A 12,097-nucleotide genomic window follows, 5' to 3' on the forward strand; every position below is an offset into this window, starting at 1 on the left:
CCCGGGCAGGAAACAGACATTAACATATCAGTTGAGAAAATGAACACAAAATGAACAACATCAGCGACAACAGGATCAACAAGATTTCACAACATTAGGATCCAAGTGTTTGCGTCTTTGCATGATGGGACATGATTGGGCTGATTTTAACCATTATTTCATCTTGAATTTGAAATCAGTAAAGCTCTTGTTCGGTCTTGTTCGCGAGTGAGGGGACAATGGAGCGGGAGATTGGTCGGAGAATTGGCGCAGCGGGGGCGGTATTACATTCAGTTTATTGCACCGTTGTGATGAAAAGAGAGCTGAGCCAGAAGGCAAAGCTCTCGATCTACCGGTCAGTTTTCGTTCCTACCCTCACCTATAGTCACGAAGGCTGGGTCATGACCGAAAGAACGAGATCCAGGGGACAAGCGACTGAAATGGGTTTCCTCAGGAGGGTGGCTGGCGTCTCCCTTAGAGATAGGGTGAGAAGGGCAGTCATCCGTGAGGAACTCGGAGTAGAGCCGCTGCTCCTTTGCGTCGAAAGGAGCCAGTTGTTGTGGTTCGGGCATCTGGTAAGGATGCCCCCTGGGCGCCTCCCTAGGGAGGTGTTCCATGCATGACCAGCTGGGAGGAGGCCTCGGGGGAGACCCAGGACTATAGGTGGAGGGATTATATCTCCAACCTGGCATGGGAACGCCTCGGGATCCCCCAGTTGGAGTTGGTTAATGTGGCTCGGGAGGAAGATGCTGCCCCCGTGACCCAACCCCGGATAAGCGGACGAAGATGGATGGATAGATGGACTGAGCTCCGAAAGTTCTGTAATATTGAAGGCTGATTAGCCAAACTCCCCCACCATTTTTTGGGACAGTAGATTTGTCATTTTTCAGTTGAAAGCAGCCACATTTTGCAAATCTCCTCAAATGCAATCTGTTCTCAATTACATGAGATATTACATGTGCAATCACACCTCACCCTGAAACAGAAAATGAGAGAAAACTAAGGTTTGGCGAGATTCAGGTGAGCTGGGCAAAAGCACCCAAAACATCTAAACACAATTTTAAAGCTTTAGTACATAACTTTTTGATATTAATGAACTTCCGTTACATTCAAGCCATTGCCAAATGAGTTGCTACAAAGCTAATTAAGACTCAGCTCCACAAAGCTCTCTCTGTATTTTTCAGTATGACTATGTTCAGTCGTCCTGAGGGGTGGGGGTGGTGCGCAATCACAGAAGGCTTGTATCATTGTGTGGATGCGCCATAGACAGTTAAAGAAGTGGACAAAGTGACGCTGTGGTTTTCTACGGAGACCAGTGAAGTATATTAGAAGCACTTTTTCAGTGATGTCTGAGCGTTATTGCGCAGCCTCCAACTGAGCTTGACGACGTAGATGTGAAATGAAACCAAAAAGTTGCAAGTCTTCTGGTAGCTGTGCCAAGAGAAATCTCAATCATTCCCAATCTTGCAGAGATGGAGAGCATAGGTACATGTAAGGAGATAACATAGGCACAGGCTAATTATTGCTAACTAAAATGCTAGTTAACATTAGTAATTAAACTTAAACAGCTAATGTAAGTCCAAACTGCCTGCGAGCTTCTCCTGTACTATACGGTAATTCCTCATCTGCTACGGAACCATAACATGAGATACAAGGTAATGGAGCCTTTTATACATTGTCGTGTTTCTTTAGAAATAAACAATGGACAAATAGAGTCTTTAAAGGCTTCAGATGTAAAGTTATTTGCTGTCAAAGTGGCGCCAAAATGAACGGCAGTCAATGGGATGCTAACGGCGGGTGATGGCTTGGCTATGCTTTGTGGACGCTCGCTTACCCCCTTGGGATGCGCCAACAGTTTTGTTGTCATTACTTAGAATTCCTCATGGGGGAGACAGTAACTACGCACTATTTGCTTTAATCCAGGAAGGTAAAAAACTTACAATATTTGCATGGATAACGATGAGAAGTTGGAGTAAAATTAATTGAGTAGTACAAACAGTCTCTTTTTTTCTGTATACCTCCAATCTGTTTGTATATCTGTCTTTGATCTATCATTCAGTCGAAATCATTAGAAGTCTCCCTCCTCACTCCTCTTATAACATCATCAGTATCCATTGTGTTTTTCAGTCCCATCAAACTCGTTCAGGTCTGTTTGTTGTTTTCTGACTCTGCTGCTCCGAGCGGGCGTGATCAATCATTCCTGTTGCACCAGAGTTGTATTGGAAAACGATACATAACCATTTGAAAAGACATCCTCACCCATAATATCACCTTTCAATATCTTTAAAATATAGATAATCCAGTGTGAGATAAGGGTATCATGTTGTCAGTGATGTATGGCTTTATAGGCTAGTAAAGGTGCAAGGACAAATTACACTCAATCTCATTAGACTGAGTAACTTTACTTTGCATTCAATGAAATATTTAAACACACATTATTTTCTAAACGCTCCATAATTAGTGATGCAGCCAGTATTAAATCCACATTTGTATCATATTTGCACAAACATGAAGAGGAAAGGTTCTCTTGCTGGAAACAGATTTGTATTAAATAGTCAAACTTATTCAAGATTATATCCACGCAGCTAAAGGGTTGTAATTGACCATTCCCGATGATTATTTTGTTGTATTTTATGTGTACTTTGTAAATGGGTTTGAAAGTTGTTATACAAATAAAGTCTACTTACTTTTTGATTGATTTAATCAATAACTCAAAGTCGACATAGAGCATAAACCAGACAACCACAACCAGCTGAGCTGTTTACCTTCAGGTGCTTTCACAACATTTGTGTCAAATTGAAATGACACAATCAGACTTTATAGTCGAGGTGAAGGTTTTTCTGAGGCTGTATTGATTGCATTGCACTGTTTTGTTTTGGTAGCTTTAAAGGGGCGCTATGCAGTTTTGGCCATTTCTTAGCAGTTTTCTCGCTTTTTGCTCGCAGGTTTCTCTATAGAGCTCCCCCTACAGCTTCGGAATAGATATTTGGCAGCTCCTATGTTTACTTGTGTCTGACTCCTCGCTTGGTCAGTCTACTGTTTTCTCTTTCTCTGTTCCTCCGACAATGCTTTCCTAGCTTTCTGCTTCTTTTTTGCTGGCTCAGCCATGACGATAGTATGAAAAACTCCATCGCTACCTTGTTAGCCGGTTCCTGAATGGGCGTATGTGTGCAGTGCTGTGAAGCAATTAGTTACATCGCGAGACCTGATATCAAGCGATACTTCCTGACGCAGAGGCCGAAGTTGCAAGGGTGTTTTTTCAGCTCACAGGCGCTAGGGGAGAGCGAGACGACCACCATTCAACCTGAAAAAAAGTCATGTAACCATTCCAGTGACTCCAAAGCTGTTCAGTTAAGGTAAATTAAGCTAAAAAAAAACGGCATAGTTCCCCTTTAAGTAGTGATGTGATGTTTCTAAAGTAACAAGTACATTTAAAACGTCTTGCTGTTTTCAGCCTTTTTTCACCTTCGTAACATTGCCAAAACTAGGAACATCCTGTCTCAAAACGACGCTGAAAAACTAGTCCATGCATTTGTTACTTCCAGGCTGGACTATTGTAACTCCTTATTATCAGGATGCTCAAATAAAACCCTTAAGACTCTCCAGCTGATCCAGAATGCCGCAGCGCGTGTTCTGATGAGAACTAAGAAAAGAGATCATATTTCTCCTGTATTAACTTTTTGCTTCCTGTAAAATCCAGGATTGAATTTAAAATCCTTCTCCTGACCTACGAAGCTCTAAATGGTCAAGCACCATCATATCTTGAAGAGCTCATAGTACCTTCTTGTCCCACTAGAGCACTGCGCTCCCAGAATGCAGAGTTACTTGTGGTTCCTAGAGTCTCTAAAAGTAGAATGGGAGCCAGTGTCCTGCTACGTCCTTCTACGTCCTGCTATGCTCTGCTGTGCCCTGCTACGTCCTGTAACGCCCTGCAGTGCCCTGCTATGCCATGAACTACTACTATTTCTAGTCACTGTTCCATTATCTTTATTGTGACTATTATTGTCACTATTCATCACACCCCCAACCGGCACCGTCAGACACCGCCTACCCAGAGCCTGTCCGAGGATTCTTCCTAAAAGGGAGTTTTTCCTCGCCACTGTCGCACTAAATGCTTGCTCTTGGGGGAATTACTGGAATTGTTGGGTACTTGTATGTTATAGAGTGAGGTCTAGATCTACTCTGGGTGGACGTCCAATTTAAAAAGCCCAAGGCTTTTATACTGCTCCATTAGCAGTGTGTCCTTGAATTTAAGACAGCAGCAGCAGACGTTTCAAACAAACAAGCTTCATTGGCTTTTACCAACTGCACTATTTTCCAGTGGGAGCTGGTTAGGCATCATTTAGAGCCCAGTAAGTATATTACTGTCATGACTGTGGCCCAACCTCCCTGTTTTATAATTATGTTACACAGTGATCAACCTGAATGACCTGCAGTCACTCAGCCTCTGTTGATCACACAACCACACACACACACACACACACACACACACACACACACACACACACACACACACTGCAAGCTTATTCTGAAGACACAAACGCTGGTATTGCTCTGATTTTATAAGCATTTCTGTGTCAGCAGCAATGGTGGTGGAAATATTCACTCAGATCCTTTAAAAGTTTGTATAATCAGTATGTATAATCAGGAAAATGTACTTAAATGATTAAAAGTAAAATTACTGAAATGACAAAATAGCCTAAATTAAAAGAGCAGCAAATCTTTACATTTGTGAAGCTGGAACCATGAAACACTTTTTTTTTTTTTGCATAAAAATGACTTAAATGATCATAATATTTGCCAATTCTTTTTTTCTGTCAATCAACTAAATTGTTCAACTGCACTTAAATATTTGGTTGGGGAGTTTAATTTGTATGTCAAAAACATCATATTTTAGTTCTTGTTCCTAATTTGTAAAATAACTAAAGCTGTCAGATAGATAAAGTGAAGTAAAAAGTACACTATGTGCGAAATAAAATACTAAAGTAAAGTACAAGTACCTATGAAGTACAGTACTTGAGTAAATGAACGTTGTCACATTCCACCACTGGTTAGCAGTAGTAATAGACAACAAATCCTTATACCTAAACAACATTATATTATACATCTGTGGGAATTTGGTGCTCTTATACTTTGTCACCTCCCTTCCACGTTTGCTCTTACAATAATTACTATAGCAACAAGAGGCCGGTGCCTAACAAGAAATGGAATTGTGGGTCATTAGGAGCTACTTGCATAATCAACCCATATGGCCGTTTCCTGGGTGAGGACAGGCTGTTAATAGAATAACAATACAATTTGTCCAAGTCTTAACTGCTGGTGGGGTTTGCTTCATTTGTTACATAACATGCTCTGAAAACTAGATTCCGTGGCGCCCATGAATTATTGACAACACACTAATTTTAACAAATCAAGATGAATTATTCACAACTCAACACACAGGGATTCTCCAACAGGGAATTCTTTAACAGTGTGTTCACATTCGTAGAGCTGTCTCTCGGAGTGCATTTCAGGTGACCTTCAATGTACAGGGTGTGTGTGTGTGTGTGTGTGTGTGTGTGTGTGTGTGTGGCCTTGACAATGATGGAAGCCAGTGCTGCTCTCTTGCAGCCTGGAGATAGAGTGTCTCTCAAAGAAGGATGTCAGATGCTGTCACAACACTGGATTTGAGGTGACATGATGCCATTACCTGCATCTCTGTCATCTTTTTATTCTTCTCTTTATATGCATAATGAGAGGGTGACCGCACCACTGAATTGTTACTAACATATCAACCACTTTTAGTCTTTATCCAAGGAACGTTTTACATAACAGTATCATTTACCACCGCTAAAAAAACAGGTTGCCTGTTTGGAGGATGAAAGCCACATTTAGGTCTCTTCTGCAGCAGAACTTTCTATAACTCTCGGGTGGAAATGTAACAGGCAAACCATGAAAACATAAAAAGCACCAAATTTAAAAGATTAAACAAAACAAAAGAGGTCTGTGAGACAACATTGTATCATGATCGTTGGTTCTCTCGATTACAAGGTACATTAGTCTAGAGCTCAATGGCGAATGAAGGAGTTTTATGAGGTCTGGCATAAGTCCTTCTCTCTGGGGTTCACAGCCGCTGTGAGCACCCTGCTGCCATTTTCATTGTTCAATTTGGTGTGTGTGTGTGTGTGTGTGTGTGTGTGTGTGTGTGTGTGTGCTAGTGGGCTTAGTTCCTACTGGATTGACTTCACTGAGAGAAGGGAGGAAGTGAGAAATCAATAATAAAGGCAGGTTTTAAACCACTCCATCATCTTTAACCCACACCTGCCCTCACGTAAGTGTGTGTGTGTGTGTGTGTGTGTGTGTGTGTGTGTCCGCAGTGACCTCCAAACTGAACAACTACCGTGTTTGACTAAGCAGTGCCATCGCCGCTGATGTAACTGATGTGATGGGTTTTAGTGGAACAGGTCCCCATTCATCAAACATTCATATTAAAAGAGTCAATCTTGAGCCACTTAGGACATTTTTATTTCATGATAATGCAGAATTCATCAGGAGTAAAGACGGGTTTTGAGAACGACGATTATGAAGGATTTGTAGGAGCAAGCACGTAAAAGGTTAACGTCACAGGCAGAGGGGACATGCTGGTGAAATTAAAAGTAGCTCTCTAATGCCACCCGGTGGTTTGAAGAAGGATTATCAAGCTTAATGAACTGTAAAAAGCTTTTAATTAAGTTGTAAAATATGCAGTCACTGCGGATATGAATGCAGATATTATATAGCACATTTCAACTCGAAGTGCTTCACATAGCAAAACTGAAACACAGACAAAAAACTAAATAAAAACTAAATTAAATCGATACAATTTTGCATGAATTCATAAATAACGGTTCTCTGTCACGTTTTCTGCCAATCCTTATGAATGAGTTACAATATGTGAGTTAATGCGGCGTGACAGGGTGTAAATAAATTACAGTTCTTCTGTGAAGAAATTTATGAATTTACATTAGGAGGCATATTTTCAGTTAGAAATGTTATATAAGATCTTGACAGGACAAATGCTTTTCAGATATGGGAAAGAAAATGAGCTTTTGTAATGGGACATTGATAATATGATGCATGTATTTGGGTTTTGTTCTCATGTTGTTTCCTTGTGTGTTGTGTTTGGATATCAAGAGATGGATACATCTGGATTATTTCACTAAGCATGTGCCCACAGACACAAATCAAAAACATCAACAACAAAAAAGTCAGAGTACTGTGGATTTTGTTTGGCGGGCACTCTTTTATTTCAGAAGAGCATCAATGCAAATAAACTAGAGTCACCAGTTAATTCAGTTCCATCAAGGAATGAGGCAAAGAATGAAAAGTGAGAAATAAATGTGTTTATTTTGATTTCACAGGCTAAAATGTTCCAGTAAAACGCTGTGAAGCAGAATAAAGCACTGCTTAGATGAATGTACAGTAGGTGTGAACAGCAGCAACGTGTCGATTCTTGGATCGATCTTGGACCACAAATTAAAAAGATTAGTCCTCATGTTTCCTCAAGTGTTTGCATAGGTCTATTTAGCTATTCACAAGCAGTAAAAAAAAAACACATATTTGAACTCACACTCATTAGAAGTCATATTCCGAATACAGAAAATGCACAAAGGCATTAGTTGGCTCATTAGGAGTTCCACGTTTGTGGTTTTAAGCCAGTGCTGTGACATGGCCTCTGGAGAGGAACAACTTTGTATTCAGAGAGGAGGCTGACTGCACCTTCTATGTCACAGCGTTTCCCAGATAAAGCCCTCTTCACCAGAAGGCATGGCGGAGTTGCTAATGAAACTGAAGGAAAAACACAATTCTGTGCAGGTGTGACGATTTTGCCCTCATTAAAAAAAAAAAAACTTTAATAAGCACTTGAGATTGATCTTTACGTGCATAGAGCAAAAGCCAGAATAAATCTCAGAATAAATGAAGGTTGTGCGTTTACAGGCATAGTGTATTCCAGCACAGTGCTTCTGACAGGGTGTCACTACCCGATGTGAGTCGAGTGCAGATGTGAGTTGCGCATGCTCAGATTTAAACGGTGTACGGCACAACGCCAAGAGATCCGGATCCGGCTGCATTGTGAAATCCATAAAATAATAAACTTTCCTCATTACAAACAGAAACGGAAGAAGGAAATCATTTCAAAAACGTTTTAGCTATCTATGACTGTTTGATTGCTCAAAACGCCATTCAAATGACAGCCTTTGACGGGTTTGATTGCTACCTTGTAGCCAGCAGTGAACGAACTTCGTTACGTAGGTCCATTTTTATTGTATTGACATTACAGAAGTCTCTTGTCAGCAGGTTCTTGTAGGCTACTTCAGCCTCTAATCTAGAACTGACGTCGGGGATCATGTTGTGAAAATGTGATGCCTTATGCTAAATAATAAATCACTGCTATGTAATGTACCTATCTCATTATTCTGTGGCTAACCGCAAAACAGATCTGCGTCTGTCGCAAAGTGACGCATGCGCACCTCACATCTGCACTCGACTCGCACACACTGACTGACACAGGGGAAACACAAATATTCACAAACAGGAAGCTAGAAAAATGAATAAACCCGGACTTTTAAAAACAGTGTGTGGCACCACAATATAGGCATCAACTCATCAATGGAGTATCATCATTGAGTTGCATTTTCTATGTACTGATATCTATTTTTGAAACCAAATGTACCATTAAATAGTATTAATAGTATTTATTTGAGCGTATATGGCAAATTCTGGTGGGTAATTATCCATAATTTGGTAGTTATCATATACTTACAAATAGGGCTTTAAATTGAGACCCGCCAACCTGCCAAATGCAGGTAAAAATGAACAATTTGGCCGGTGATGAAGTATTGATGTAGTACAAATCCTACATTTCCCATGAGCACTTTGTCATGACGTGTCGTACAACAGCTGGCTACACGCCTAGCGTGCAGTATTGATTACGAGCTACGCTGAAACCGAAACGGAGAAGACGAAAGGAACGGCGCAAAACAAACCAGAGCAACTGAAATAAAGCAGTGTAGTTAGTTAGGAAAAAAGTCTAACATCTGATTGGCTGGTAACTTTAAAAACGTACTAGCCATGTTGGCTGATGATCAAAAATGTTAATTTAAAACCCTGCTTACAAAAAAGTACACTAATATAAGTACCTGGTGCTAATACTTTAATATAACACAATCATTTTTACTCGAGAATATTCAGTGATTATTGTTCCAAAAAAAGTCATTACCTGAAGTGAGCATAAAGAAATAATAGAGTAATAATTGTACATTGCTTCCTTGGTATTTATTGGGAAAACCCATCGTTTCACAATTTCAGCATCAAAAATTGTTTTTCAGGCACTTTGGTTCAAAAGATATTATCTCTTGACTAAAGGAGCCAAAACACACAACAAGTATTAAAGTTCAACAGTCTGGTGACTCTCAATGTTTCTATTTGAACAAGTTTTCACATTTAAGATACAAAACACTGATTTCAGCACCTTTTGAAATCGACAGCAGCTTCAAGGTTAAAAAAATAAAAAAATAAAAAAATAAAAATCAGCTTGAGAACGTAGGATGGTGGGTGAATAAAAAAAGCAGCACTATCTCTTCTCTGAGAGATAGATTCGCCCTTCAGCGAGGCTTTTAACACATTTGATTCAGGAGCAGACACGTGCTGCTGTGAGTGGAGCTTTTCATTTTCCTTTCTCCTCTATCTTGTCATAGGCAACCAGAGCTTAAGACACAAAAGGTGCTTTTGCCACATAGATTCAGAGCCTTTAGCCCACATGTTGGTGTTTGTCTGCAGTGGTGAGCTGGCTACCGTTCCACAACCAGGCCAGGTTTGGCAGAGGTGATCACTCTCAAGACACAGCCACTTTGATGTCTCGCATCAGTCACTGTGTCTTTAGGGCTTTCCTTGTCTGACCTTTTCGAGATTTACGCCAACAACAAGCATAAGCGTACTCCCCCCTCCGCTCTGACCTTTTGGTTGCCGCCGCCCTTCATTACCTTCCATCATCTGGGACAGGTCTCGTCTCTGCGTCACCTCAGAGCTCCACAGTCCGCAGGTGGCCGCGGGGGGAAATTGCAGCCAACACGCTCTGAGGCAAACACTCGGACTGCTCCGCGGTGCTGCCGCAACAAGACCAGTGGGGCTTCCCGGGGTGTCCTTTATGACCGTGACCGCAACCTTTAAATCCTCCTGCAGTCAGACAGACAGGTATGGAAGACAGACAGACAGACAGACAGACATGTGATCAAGAACAACTTTGGGGTTTGTAAGTCCTTCCAGGGAAGGAGATTGTTGATTGATCATTTAAAGCAGATTTGTTTTATATCAGACTGTCCTGTTTATACGCAGTCAGAAAGCAGCAGTGGTGGAATATACTAAGTACATTTACTCAAGTACAATTTTGCAGTACTTGTCCTTGAGTATTTCCATTTCATGCCACTTTACACTTCCACTCCACTACATTTTTGAGGCAAATATTGTACTTTTACTCCACGACTACTACTTATTTGACAGCATTACTTACTAGTTTATATAATAATATATATAATGAGTATTTTTACTTTTGGTATTTTAAGCACATTTCGATGCTGATACTTTTGCACTCTTATTTAAGATTTTAAACGCAGGACATTTACTTGTAACAGTAGGTTTACTGTAGTATTGCTACTTTGACCTAAGTAAAGGATCTGGGTACTTCTTTCCACCGCTGGAACACAAGAGCCAGTAAAAAAGATCTTTAAATCACACAAGGAAACACACAAAGAAAGTGATTAATCTTAATATGCTTAACTCTCCAAGAAGTACACCTCATACTCGCTATATATTAACAAAGCTATATATGACTGCATGTGCAGGACACAGCAAAATAGATGCAGATGTAAACAAGGTGACTCCTACGGTTGAATGATTACACCTGAAGGGAAAAATGTCCTTCACATATTCTTACAATATATATCATCATCAATCTTTGAAGTGGTGCAACTAATGGCGTTTTTCCATTACATGGTACCTGCTCGACTCGCATCGACTCTACTCGCCTTTTTTGGTTTTCCATTATGAAAAAAATACTTTTTTCACCTCCGTCGAGGTTCACAGAGAGCTGAGGCGATACCAAAAGGTGACGTGAAAACCTGCAGACTACTGATTGGTCGGAGAGAATCGTCACTAATCACTGCGTCATCATTGCTAGCGACAGACACGGGGGTGTCCTGAACAAACCTGCCATCTTTAAATAGTTTAGCCAGCGGTGGGTTTTTTTTGCTGCCTCCAGCTTCTTTTGAAACTAAATGTGTCTTCTGGCTGTGGCAACCACAACACACCTTCGACGTTCTGTGTGTGTCGCGTCAGCTCATGGCAGTTTTCTGCGGCGTTGCTATGACGACCAGCCACGCTCGCCTTACGCATGAGGCGGTACTTAATCTGCAATGGAAAAAGGAGGACAGGGCACCGCGGTCGAGCCGAGTAGAGCTGGTACTAGCAGTGGGTAGGCGCCATTATATTGCCATTTCACATTCACCCTGCCATTTCTACTCATCCCTCTGTTTGTGGACATGCTGAGTTAAGATGGAGAGAGAAATGATGTGTGTGATAAAGACAGTAGGAGCTTCTTAGTGAGAATATTGTGCCTTTTTCCTCAAAACACAGCAAGTCTTGTGGCTGCATGATTCCTAAAAATTATACAAATGTGTATGACAGTTTTCTTTTGAAGAAGTGTAACTGTTTCTTAAACATTTCTTAGACTGCACATGGAGAGTAAAGATATCAGATATTTGCAATAACATAACCTGTTTCTCCCCAAAACAGAAGCCATCGCATTAAAAAAAGCATAGCTGATAGCAAAAGAGCTTTTCTCTCTCTATGTCCTACCTGAGAACAAAGTGTACCATTTTTGTTGTGATTGATCATTGTGAAAAACTGAATAGAAACTGTCCTTCTGACCAGACATTTTAGAAGATCTCTTCTGTGTACCTGGCATGGTTCCTGCGCAGCCACAGCGAGCCTCTTTGGCTCCTCCACTGGAGCAGAAAGAGCAGCAGTGAAACGTCCCACTGTGACGCCTCAACTTCCTCTTCACATTCAGAAGAAACGGGGAACCCTGCAGGACGAGACGGGA

The 12,097-nt window shown here is 41.0% G+C and overlaps 1 protein-coding gene across 1 annotated transcript in view; it reads right to left on the reverse strand.

Moving 5' to 3' along the window:
- Nucleotides 1–7,234: 7,234 nt before the first annotated feature.
- trim45 (tripartite motif containing 45) overlaps nt 7,235–12,097 on the reverse strand; it is a 23,015-nt gene continuing 18,152 nt past the window's right edge. Inside the window, exons 7-8 of the mRNA XM_078262528.1 lie at nt 11,953–12,079; nt 7,235–10,173 (exon numbers count right to left, since the gene is read on the reverse strand). Coding sequence (XP_078118654.1) covers nt 10,019–10,173; nt 11,953–12,079 — 282 coding nt within the window. The 3' untranslated portion in view covers nt 7,235–10,018. The remainder of the gene's footprint in view (nt 10,174–11,952; nt 12,080–12,097) is intronic.

The sequence above is a fragment of the Sander vitreus genome, chromosome 11 (assembly GCF_031162955.1).
Source record: "Sander vitreus isolate 19-12246 chromosome 11, sanVit1, whole genome shotgun sequence".
Taxonomy (NCBI): Eukaryota; Metazoa; Chordata; class Actinopteri; order Perciformes; family Percidae; genus Sander; species Sander vitreus.